The sequence below is a fragment of the Marmota monax genome, unplaced genomic scaffold, assembly GCF_021218885.2.
Source record: "Marmota monax isolate L192 unplaced genomic scaffold, Marmota_monax_Labrador192_F-V1.1 WCK01_AAM20220418_F8-fsc00048, whole genome shotgun sequence".
NCBI lineage: Eukaryota > Metazoa > Chordata > Mammalia > Rodentia > Sciuridae > Marmota > Marmota monax.
Window position 1 is genome coordinate 887,111 of NW_026694895.1, and position 12,826 is coordinate 899,936.

General features: G+C 37.8%; 1 protein-coding gene across 5 annotated transcripts in view; it reads left to right on the forward strand.

Annotated features, from left to right (window-relative positions):
* Positions 1 to 12,826, forward strand: part of Acvr1 (activin A receptor type 1) — a 130,644-nt gene that overhangs the window by 86,856 nt on the left and 30,962 nt on the right. For all 5 annotated transcript variants that reach the window (XM_046426883.2, XM_046426881.2, XM_046426882.1 and 2 more), the window contains 3 exons: positions 4,626 to 4,889; positions 7,011 to 7,222; positions 10,704 to 10,803. In XM_046426883.2, the coding sequence (XP_046282839.1) occupies positions 4,626 to 4,889; positions 7,011 to 7,222; positions 10,704 to 10,803 (576 nt within the window). The remainder of the gene's footprint in view (positions 1 to 4,625; positions 4,890 to 7,010; positions 7,223 to 10,703; positions 10,804 to 12,826) is intronic.

Here is a 12,826-nt window from a genome sequence, read left to right on the forward strand (position 1 = left end):
ATATTATATTTATATCCCAGTCCAAGAGCTTAGAGATCCACACACTCTTATCTGTGGCCCTCAAAGGCAGCCCTGCCCACACGTGTTATGGTGACTCCTAAATTTGACAAGACAAACTGAGTCATGGACATTTTGAGGCCTGCTATATTTCTAAGAATTGTGGATACCAGTATCTGGGAATATTCTACCTTGTTTTTAACTTTCTTTGTTGATTTAATAATCCTAGCTCAGAAAATCCTTTTGGCATCTCTTCAGATTTACCCCGTCTGTCAGTGAAATTGCCATGGTGACATTTGACGTGTGTGTGTGTGTGTGTATGTGGGGGGGTAATTCTTATGTTTTTATGAATTTAGGATCTTCATTTATATTTACATGTATATAAAAACCCATACATGAAGGACTTTGTTCATTAGTTATATGGGAATGTACAGATTAAAAGAATAAAAGTTTGGGTGAAGAGCAAAATGGGAAGGAAGTCGTGATGGTCTTGTACTTTTGTATTGCTAACTGCTAGACTCATCTTATGTTTTTTCCCTGTCAGAGATTAAGTTAATTATTACATTTCATTAGCAGTCATTTTTCTTTGCTTTTTTTTTTCTATTTTTGAATTTTTTTTTAATTTTGTCCTGAGTATAGAAGGTAAGATATGCAAATCCCAGTTTTAGATATCTTGTTGCAAAGAATCACCAACTGAAAGATAGTCAGCCTCCTGGTCTTCTGTACACACTTATGGAAGTATGTGGAAGATCCAAAGACAGTATTTAATAAATGAGTGAATTTCTTTGACTTAGTGTATGGTCCCATGAGATTAAGGCTAGTGTTGCTTCATGCCTATGTACATTGCAGAAGTGGGCACAGTAAGTTGAATTTTACTGAAGATGATATGTACTTGAGGCTGCTGTCTTCTGGCAGAATTCTTTAGATTACAGTCCAAATATCTGCCAGACTGTCTACACATCCTGTCAAAAAAAACTAGAAACCTTAGAAAAGTAGTGACCCTTCCTGCATCTGAATGCTTAGATAAATAGATAAAGAAATGGGGTATATATACTCAGAGAAATATTACTCAGCTTTAAAGATGAGTAAATTATGGCATTTGCCAGTAAATGGTTGGAATTGGAGAATATCATGCTAAGCAAAATAAGCCAGTTCCACAAAACCAAAGGCCGGATGTTTTCTCTAACATGCGAATACTAATTCACAATAAGGCAGGAGGCACTGGGGAAGAATAACGTCACCATAGATTAGGTAGAGGGAAGTGATGGGAGGGAAGGGGAAGGGCTGTGGGGATAGGAAAGATAGTAGAATGAAGCAGACATTATTACTTTATGTATGTGTGTGTGTATGTATATATATATATATATATATATATATATATATATATACACACACATACATACATATATATATATATATATACACACACACACACACACACACATATATATATGACTGTATGACCAGTATGATTCTGCAACATGTACACCCAGAAAAATGAGAAATTATATCCCATCTATGTTTTTATAAAAGTGCATGAATGCATTCTCCTGCCATGTATAAGTAATTAAAACAAATAAAAATTTAACAAAAATAATAAAAAATTTCCAAACCCCCAAAATGGACCCCAGTGCAGAAGCTAGTGCCTACAGGTGTGCATTTGGCACCCAGATCAGTTTATCTAAAGGTTAAAAGTATTTCCAATGGCAGGTTAGAGCCCTATCTCTGTGTGAGAGCAGGTGAGTTATAGGTCACTTGATTTTAATTTTTGGTAAGGATCTAATGAGAGGCTCAGCAGATTTAATTGCCCAATTCAAATTGTCTAAATAATTCTAGAAAGTAAGAATCAAATAAAATAAATTAAAAAATACTTTACTTTAAAAAAAACTTGTTCAGCTGGAGAACATGTTAGAGAAACTATTATTGTTGTTATTTTTTTAATTGATATTTTTTTTATTAGAGCCATAAAGTCTCATTAAGTCTTTGGTAGCCTGGACTATCCATTTCTTTTTCTTTTTTTCCTTGTGGTGCTGGGGATTGAACCTAGGGCTTTGTGCATGCAACTGGGTTATATCCCCAGCCCTGGACTATTCATTTCTATTATTTATTGATTTATTTATTAATTGATTGTGATATTGGGGGTTGAACTCAGGGCCTTGCACATGCTAAGTATTCAGTATAATGCTGAATGACATCCCAGCCCCTAGACCATCCATTTCTATAGGATCAAGGGCGAGAAAGCCCTCTGTAACCTAGAACTACTTGTTTGCTGTTGCTCTTCTTCCTCATGAGCCTTATTGCAGTGGGTTGAGTATGTTGTACTCTATCTATTATTAGTCCACGAATAACTACACCCTTACTTTATTTTTATTTTACCTCTTAATCTCAACATTAACTCCTCATCCCCAATCCAGAGTCAGCAGGCACACTTTTTACTGTGTGTTCCTTAGGTATTGTGGACATCTGTGATTTTTAAAATTTTTAAAATTTTTTTGATATTGGAGATTGAACTCAGTGGTGCTTAACCACTGAGCCACATCCCCAACCCCTTTCTACATTTTATTTAGAGATGGGGTCTCTCTGAATTACTCAGGGCTTCGTTAAGTTGCTGAGGCTGGCTTTGAACTTGTGATCCTCCTGCCTCAGCCTCCTCAGCTGAGGATTACAAGCGTGTATCGCCACATCCGGCTGATCTTTTAAAAACACTTAGTTTTTAAATGTTTCAAATTGTATCAACTGTATTATTTGAGTCTTAAGAATATAGTCATTCATTTCCCTGTTGTAGATCACAAATAAATCAATATGATACCATTAACTCACCCCACCCATCCTTTTCCTTCCAAACAACCATCACCTGTTGGGCAGCATAGTTGGCAGCCCCTCAGTCCAGCTTCATGCCATTCAAGAGTGGTGAGCATGTCTAGACTCCCTGGAAATATTATCTTTCAACTCTGTTTTGGCAAGTGTAAACTTTTTGCCGGATTATGTCAGCAGATATATATGTTTCTTATCCTCATAGAAATAGATTGGTGCTGGAGTTTCTTTTGGATTTCTCTGCTCAGAGAAAATAAAAACTATCTCTTTGCTCATTAAATTTTTTGCTCATTAAAAATGTCTGAGGGCTCTTGATTCTCAGGGGTGAGACTGGTGACATACATAGCAGTGTCAGCGGCTATTTTGGATTTTCTGCTTTCAGGCATGTCTTTGCTTTTTGGATGAGCCCCTTGTGGTTTTCAAAAGAACTAGCAAGTCAATTATAAATAGAAGGCTGTGTCTGTGTGTCTGCATGCACTTACTCTGTGGGACGAGGCACCCACATGACAGTGGGCAGTGAACTATTTTTCCACTTCTTTGAAGAGGGAAGAAGAAAGATTAAGAACACTTTTCTCTTTTTGAGATAACCCACATCTCTACACACACCCACACAAATCTGTGTAAATGAACTTGACATTTCAAAGACCTCACCTTAAGGTCTTCTCTTGAAAGCACAGCCACCCGACCTGTTATTTTAAGAAAGAAAGCAGTTATCTTACAGACCTACAACTGAGGGTTCAGGGATTAGAGGGCAGCCTGTCTGTGCCAGAGATCTTTGGAAGGTACTCTGCAAGCTGAATTTCCTTATATTAATGGTACTTTGGTGAAAGTAGCCTTGGCTAACCAATCAGTGGTCTCTAGTACTTGGCTGTTTATATTATATCCTTTCTTTCTTTGCCCACTAGTGGAAACGTTGGAACAAGCAAGTTCAAACTAATCATTCCAACAAGGGAGGGGAAAAGAGTGATATGAAAAATGGAACTGCAAATGGGTGTTTTGAAAAAGAGACAATTAGGAGGTCTGATTAAGTGTACTTCTGTTACAATGCATTTCTGTCTTTCCTTCCATTGTAACCTGGACTCACCAGGTGCGGGATATTCCTTTGGTCCTACTTGTTAACCTTAGTGTTCAAACATTGTCCCATTCCCTTTGTCTCCTTGTGCCCTCATCCTGGATGCTTGGTGCCCCCATTTTTTTTTTGACAGTTGAAAATTATGCAGTGGCTCTGAATTCTCATTTTGATCAATGTAAAAATGTGAGTGTTATTACTATAGAAAAGTTAGTCTAGGTATCTAACTGGAATTATTGATAACCTGGATTTATAGCTATAGATTGCATTATGCAAGAATAATTCTGAAGCAATCAGGTTCTGAAACAGGAAAGTCAGTATTGCTTATTCTACTCATCGATGAAGGTTTTTGCAGCAGGAACTGGTGTTAATAGCTGTCATATATTTAGGAACTGTTTTGGGAATAAAGTTAAGGTGTTGAAAATTGTGTTCCAGCAAAACATTTTATTTGGATGCAAAAACTGGGGTATAAGCTGAAGGTAACATGGAAGCCACAGGGAGAGAACCTCCTTGTCAGAACTCCATGGACCCGTTTCAGCTTATATAAATGCATTCATAGGGTGAGAGGTGACTGTTTGGTAGCTGATCAAGTGATGAGGCTATGAAATGTGGACATAATGGTGATGACTTTCTGCTCTGTGAATGTGTTTGGAATGGTCCTGGAGAAACTACTGTTGTTCCCTCTGTGGGAGTGAAACCCAGACAGTGATCTCTTTTTTTCCCCATGCTTTTCTCTCCTTTGCAGATGAGAAGCCCAAGGTCAACCCCAAACTTTACATGTGTGTGTGTGAAGGCCTTTCCTGTGGGAATGAGGACCACTGTGAAGGCCAGCAGTGCTTTTCATCACTGAGCATCAACGATGGCTTCCACGTCTACCAGAAAGGCTGCTTCCAGGTTTATGAGCAAGGAAAGATGACCTGTAAGACCCCGCCATCACCTGGCCAAGCCGTGGAGTGCTGCCAAGGGGACTGGTGTAACAGGAACATCACGGCCCAGCTGCCCACTAAAGGTCCCCATGCACTTTTCTATTTCTAGATTAGGGTTTTGTTAGTAGTGTCCTGATCTGTTTGGGTTAAAGATCTTTGCAGCCATGAGGCTCTCCTCCTACTCTTTGAACCAAGGTGATGAGCCATGTAGAAGGTTGCTTTAGGTGAGGAGGAAAGAGGCATGGCCCTTTGGAATCTCAAAGGAGGATGGACATATTTGAAAAAGTGAGTAAAGTGACATCCACTCTGGGAAGAGATTGACCGATCAGTTCTCTTTTTAGGTCACCTCCAATGGGTGTACAGCTCTCTATGCCACTTTCTGTTAAGGGGCTGTGATGTCTTTTATAATTTCTGAAATAATTCCACTTAGTAAACACTCATCTCTAGGCCACATGTGTAGGGAAGAAGAAACTGTGCTTGAGTGGAATGCTCTTTCCTCTTTATGAGGAAGTTGGCAAACAGACTCCCTAACCTCCTCCCAGATCCGATTCTCCAGCTATGGCTGAATCTAGAAGCCAGATGAGATTTCTCATGAACCCTGTAGTTTATATGGAATCTTGTGTATTCATTACAGATTTCCTATCTTCTGGAAACCAGGGCTCTGAAACTGTTTTCCCATTAAATGAGCCCCGGACTGTCAATCCCCTACAAATATTACCATAGACTCACTTCAAGCCAAATTTATTCTCTTAATGCATAGTACATTTTTAATAGGTATAATTACTTAATTTTGCTTAATAAACTTCTTTTACTTAATAAAAGAAGAAAAAACACAAAAGGTAGAGTAAGAGATACTACTAGGAGTATTCACTGCTAGAAATAACCAACAGGAGAGTCAGAAAAACAAAAAATCTGATAAGGGATCACATTACAGAGATTTGATGTTACAGTGGTGACCTTAAGGCAGACACAAAAGGTTCAATTATGGTAAACAAATAGGGTTGAATAATAAACGGTTTTAAAATGAGAGATCAGATATTTAAAATATTAAAACTAAAGGGATACTTCTCTTGCACTGTGAGTTAAATTTTCATTAATCGAGTGGAAAGACATGAAGAAAGGTCTGCATTCACAAAACAGTTATCATGTATGAAATTCCTTGTCTGTAGAACACTCTGCTAGATTCTAGTTTAACAGAAGATTTACTTTCTTTATTTAAGGATTTTCTAATCTGAGAGGCTACAATATTTATGATTCAGTGTTGTATTTAATTACTTTTAAACTTGATCATGCAAATGACATGTACCATGGAAGATTGTGTACACTAAGTCATTGTTTGGGCTTAGAAAGTTAGAGAAATATACAAAGGAAGTTCAGCTTGAGAGTGCATTGCTGAAGGGGCCGAGGACATGGACACAGGTAAAGCAGATGTGCAGAAGGGCTGGACTTATGACATAATGTCATAAGGGGTCTGATTCAGAAGTGAGTGTTGTTTGGGGATCCTTAAAGTATGGACCTTCACTGTCCAACCAAAAAAACAAAAAAAATGATTTAACTCACTAGGCAAGTGGAGATCCATTGTGAATATCTGCATGTGTGATAGGTAAAATGTTTGAGTGAATGCACCAGTGCTTGAATGGGTACTATAAAAATGTCTGGACGAGGGAGTGAATCAGTGAATGAATGTTTGAGTAGGTGACTAAATGCACAGATGAATAAATAGCTTCTGAGACAGGAATCGTGCTGTAAAAAGATCAATGAGAATTCAGCAGTAGACATTCTCAAGATATATTGAAGAAAGAGCACAGATGGGGTAATTTGGTTTTAACCAAGATAGCACTTTCTCACAGGGATATTATGGTATAGTGTCTGTCTGTATGGGCATCTTTATATACCAAATCCAAGTAAATAAGAGTAATATCAAGATTTGTGTAGTACTTTACATTTTAAAAACACTTTCAAGCACATTAATTAATATAGTTGATTCTCAGTGGAATTTTTTCAAACTCCAGTTACGTCTAATTGAATGATGGTTTAAATGGCTGGGCTATTGGCCAGGTATTGAGAGAAGTATCTTAGTTTTAGCACTTTGTGTCTTGTGAGACTATGTGGTCAGGATCTGGAGCTACTTGGTTATGGTTATGCTAAGTAACAAGGAAACAGTGATTCTGACAGCCAATTACCCTTTTCTCCCCCATCTTCAGGAAAGTCCTTCCCTGGAACACAGCATTTCCACTTGGAGGTTGGCCTCATTATTCTCTCTGTAGTGTTTGCAGTATGCCTTCTAGCATGCCTGCTAGGAGTGGCTCTCCGAAAATTTAAAAGGCGCAACCAAGAACGCCTCAATCCCAGAGATGTGGAGTACGGCACCATTGAAGGGCTCATCACCACCAATGTTGGAGACAGCACTTTAGCAGTGAGTTTATGACCCCATGGGGAATCTAAAGCACAATAAAGATGGCTGAAGACACTTCCATATTTCTGGCATGAAAAGCAAACAGTGAATGGACACACATGCCATTGGTCACTTATTTCCTAAGCAAGCATATGGTAGCATTTGTTTAGTCTCCCTTGCATGAGAACATCCATTTTATGTAGATAAAGTAGAAGTAGAGAAGAGGATTTTTTTTAGTAGATTGTTTTTTGTGGGGGTAAGGGGTAAAGAAAAAGGGACAGAGAATGGTTGGTTGCCTGTAATTTTGGAGGGCTTAGAGTTGGTATTCTGTTACTCTATTTTTAGCGGTAAAAGTGCTTTTTAAAGGAAGCACTTTTGCTTAATATTAAAAATCAATTTCCCTTGAGATTATTTCAACACCCTATAATTTAAGACTTTAAAACTTGACATCCAAAAAAGCAGCTATTAAATTTTTCGTGCTCTTGTGCTGCCCCCTTGTGGAGTGCAGTCATTTGGTTAAACAACTGTGGGCCAGTAGAAACCTGTGCACCACATACAGAATTTTAAATTTTAAAGTAGTTACCTTAAAAAGGTAAAATAAAACAAAAGAGTAAAACAGGTGAAATTGATAGTCTGTTTAACCGAACACATGTAATTTTTATCTTTTCAACCTATAATCAATAAAAATGATTGAGATATTTTAGTTTCTGAACTAAGTTTTCAAAATCATATGTGTATTTTACATATACATTTACTCAGTATGAAAACCATTGTGTTCATACATTTAATAATCACTTTTGTATATTTTTAATGACAATATTAGTAGTGGCTGCATTCCTTAGTTATTTTTAAAATTTCAATTTGTTAATTTTTTGTACTACAGATTGAACCCAACAGCATTTAACCACAGAGCCACATCCTCAGTCATTTTTATTATTTATTTTAAGACAGGGACTTGCTGAGTGGCTTAGGGCCTTGCTAAATTGTTGAGGTTGGCCTTGAACTTCTACTTCTCCTGCTTCAGCCTCCTGAGCTGCTCGGATTATAGGCATGTGCCACTGTGCCCAGCGTCAAATTTTAATTTTAAAGAGACTTTAAACTTTAGAAAAAGAAGATCATTTGCTATAAATAGAAGTTTACCATAAAGCATAAAAGAAAAATAATTAATACTATTTACATGGATACTGTGCTATATCTGATACCTACTTTGAAAAGGGCAAAAATTTATGGTATGAAAGAAGTGTGAAAGACATGCAGTACCAATAGATTCTTTGTCATAATCCATTGAACTGAAAGACAATCAAGGCAATATCTTTCTAATGTGATTCAGTGTTATTTAATGCCATGCCTGTATATTATCCAGTCTCATCTAGCATTAAGTCTTCCTTTGCTAGAGACAAGCTTCAAAGGGCCTGATAGTTCTGCAGTTAGGCTTGCCCTGCAGCTTCGTTTTTTCTGGAGACATGTATCTTCAACAACAGCAGTTTTTGTAGCACCAGGTGGTGCACCTGGACAACTGCAGGATCCACCTTACTGAGTCACCAGAACATGGATGGTGGCTGAATAGGCAGGAAGCATCTTGCCTTGCTACCTGCCCCATCCCTGGGCTGCCAGTCAAGTGTACTTTTTGTATGAAAAAGGGGCAAAATAGCCATTTGTAGCTTTCCTTTACCAATCTATTTAAATTGTATAGAACTAGGAGAAGAGGAAATAATGACATTTTGTTTTGAAAAGTAGAGAAATACAAATTTTCATTAGAAATTTACTCAGAACTCCATTCTAAGCTTTAAGGAAAATTAAATGAGTTTATTGAGTTAGCAGCAAGAAGATGTAAGGATGAATCCTGACAGAGCTTCATCAAAGCAAGATTCTAAAATAGATTAGTCAGAACTTTATTCCTCAGAGCTGCTAACATAACTAATTATCAAGGGTAATAATTGAAATATCTAGTAGTATAAATTACCATTTAAATAGCTTTTAGGATTTTGAAGGAATGAGAGTACATGCCAAAACAGTCTTCTGAACTCAGCCATGTCAGTTGACAGCATATCACGATATAATAACATAGAAACCTACACAATTTTTAAAACAAATTGTCCTTATTGGTCTATATACTTGCTTATTTAAACAGTCTCCTCCTTGATGTGATTCCACAAAGCATACCCTCACTTTACCACTTACCTATGTTGAGAAAAGAAGTCTTGGGATCCCAGATTAAAGGACGTATTTATTAGTCTTTAGTTGATTTTTTTTCATCTATAGCCTGTATTTAGAACTAATATTGTGCATTATGAAAAAGCAACACATTTAATTTTAGCAGTTTAATTTTCAGAATTATTGTTCTTAAAAAAAATAGTTGAATAGAGGGGAAAAAAACCCAGCACATGAACTCTACCTCATCTACACTTATTTTTTTGTTGATTATCTTTTTTGTGGTTTTTAAGGGTTCTGAATTTCTTCTGTTGGATATTCAGCTTTTGGTAATTTTGCCGATCCACAGTACTTTGCAGTGGTTCTCAGAGAAGTAAAGAAGGTGAAATTCACAGAAATCGATTCATTGCTTTAATAGGGCAGCTGAAATGTTTGAAAAAGAAAGAGTCTTGGAGAGTGTTAGCTCAACATTACTGCAACCTTACCACCGTCACTGTGGGCACTATATTATTTATTACAGATAATCTACGTCTGTTACCAAAAGACTTGTGCTTGTTGGTTTATGCTGACAATAAGAAGGGAAACTATGAATGAACTATCTAGGAATCCTTTTGCCAACATATTCATTTGCAGGAGTCAATTTGGGACCCTGGCTTTGTGTTTTTATTGTCTCGCCACCCCACTCCAATTTGTGATTCACATTTTTTAAAAAATGAGAAATAGGTATTAATTTAGTAATCCTTTTATTCCTCACCCAACTAAAAGGTAACCTTATCCAGGGAACCCATTCCTGCTTGAGTGAACCAAGTTTAATCATATGGTTAATGAATGGATATTTCCATGGCCGGTATGAGAGTTGTTTGTTCAGACTCCCAATTTGTCTGTTCCTAATTAGATTTTCTTGTTAGTATGGTAGCTAAAGTGGATCATTTGATAGATAGTTCGTGAGCAGAGCAGAATATGGTAAGTTATACCCAACTCTTGTAGTTGAAGGGATCCTGTACCCTTCTTTTCCCATCTGCTAGTCTTTCTCTGTTTAGTCCTGCTTCTTAAACCTTTTGATTTGCATCTTTAGATTTGCCCAGCTTATTTATGTATTTTACTCTAAAACTCTGGGCGTCAGAAAGGTGCTTATCCTTCAGGAAAATCTACCAGGCATCAGGAAGAGGGCTGACTTCTGGTTTTTCATAAGAAATGAAACCAATCCTGCCTCTGGTGGAGCTTTGCAGGCAGGCCCATGGCCATGTGCCCAGGATTGCCACTTTCCACATGAGTTACAGCAACATGTTTGTAACACTTGAAACCAGGAGCCATCACTCAGTCATTTCTTTTTCTCTGTCTTAAACCACAGGATTTATTGGATCATTCGTGTACATCAGGAAGTGGCTCTGGTCTTCCTTTTCTGGTACAAAGAACAGTGGCTCGCCAGATAACACTGTTGGAGTGTGTCGGTAATTCTCCCCCCCACCCTTTTTTTTGGGTGAATAATAGGTCATGTTAGCTGTGGTGGTACAAGAAGGATAGAACTTGCAAAGTCTGCTTCTGGTGCTTATTGCTTCCTTATTAAACTTAGGCGATGTCACACATGTAGCTCACTGAACTTCAGGAGGCGTGGGATGGTTGTAGCTAGTGTAGAGAACACCCAGTCAAAGTTTTCATTACATGTGAACCCTTTGGGATGGTGGCAATGCTTGAAAAGTGAATTGATGATGACTGTCCCCTACTGCAGGTATGGAATGATCCAAGGTAAGTCAGTATTTGGATAGTGAAGTTGTTTATTGCAAGTCTCTAATCCCTCTCAGTCTCCCCTTTTCTTGAAAAATAATGATAAATGGGTATAATTATGTCAATGGAAAATTTAAAAAAAGTGCTTTTAAAGGTTTTTAAAAAACCGAAATTTTACCAAAGGTACTTTTGTAATTCCTTTATTTACAATAGCTATGTGCATTTTTATGGCCTTTCATTTTCCCCGTATGGGAACATATTTTTATGTTGATATAATCATGGAGCATGATTTACTTTATGCCCTCTTTTTAGTTTTAAGCTCACATAGATTTTGTGTATTTGCATACATCAGAATTAGTCTCAAAGCGTTTCTAAGAATCCACTGGTTGAGTTTACAGTACCACTTGAAAAACGATTTTGCACATATTGCTTCTTTGTTTTGAGTTCTCAGAATCAATTCCCAGGAATTGGGCTTTTTTTTTTTTTTTTTTTTTTTGGTCAAAACTTGTGATTAACTTATTGTTTTATATTGTTCTACAGAAAAATAGTGTAAAACGTTTTTTAAAACTTTTTTTTCAATCCTGGAACTGAACCTAGAGGTGCTCTAGCTTTGAACAATATCCCCAGCCCCCCACCTTTTTTTTTTTTTAATTTAGAGACAGGATTCACTAAGTTGCTGAGGCTGGCCTTGAACTTGGAATCCTCCTGTCTTAGGCTCCCAAGTAGCTGGAATTGGTGTGCTCCACCATGCCTAGCAAATGCTTTTTTAAAGTCCTAATTTTTGTTAGTTTTAACATGGGGTGTGTGTATTTGCAGAGTGCATGATGTTTTTCATTGATTACCCCTTCAGATGCCATTCAGGGATGGCTACGGTAGTGATAATGGCTTAGTACCACCTCTACTTTCCTCCCAGTGCTCAGGGTTTCTTTAGACAGTTTGGGGTGCCTGTCCTCTCAGCCTTTGGGGAAGTGGCTGATTGTCATCCACTGCCTTGGCAGTTATCCTGTGGGTTTTCTTTCTTCTTGTTTTCATGGGAAGAGGGATACCCCAAGCTCAGGATTAGAAAAGAGGATCCACAGAAGTAGGAAGAGCAGTGACTGCTGACTGAGGCACATGGGTGATGGGCAGCAGCTTTGTTCACTTTTCTTTAGTTCTGCAGCTATCATAACTGTCTCCCATTGTACCTGTCTCCTGCACAGCAGACTGAGAATAGAGCAGGTAAAGCCAGAAAAACCCCAGATGTGCTCGTTACAAGCAACCAGAGTTGTCCTCTTATACTTACCAGCATCCTGTTTGATTATGAACCTGTGTGTCTGCGTAGTGGTGTGAAGGCAGTGAAGGGGGATGTGCACCTGTATCACCTACCCTCTATTCCTATCCTGGGGCTGCTTACCCCTCAGAGTTGGCAGAGATTAGATCCAGAGTCTCAACGGCCAAATAATATTGTACCTTTAAAAATATAAATGATTTCTTGTTCTATACTTGTTCTTCAGCATTTTTTTTGCGATAGTGTGAATTTAATTTTTACATTTTGTTGGGTTGGTGCTAAAGATTTAATGAAAGCAGTGATGTGCATTCATGTGGTACAGCTTTGGATAAAAATATATGTGATAAACTGCATGGGTAGCATGTTATCATTTGTGTTTCAAAAACCACATGAAGTTGGATCAGGTCAATAAATGCCCAAATTTTAGGTACCTTGAGAATCTCCTTTGGGGGCACATGGCCAGGGCTTTTGGGAAACTCCAC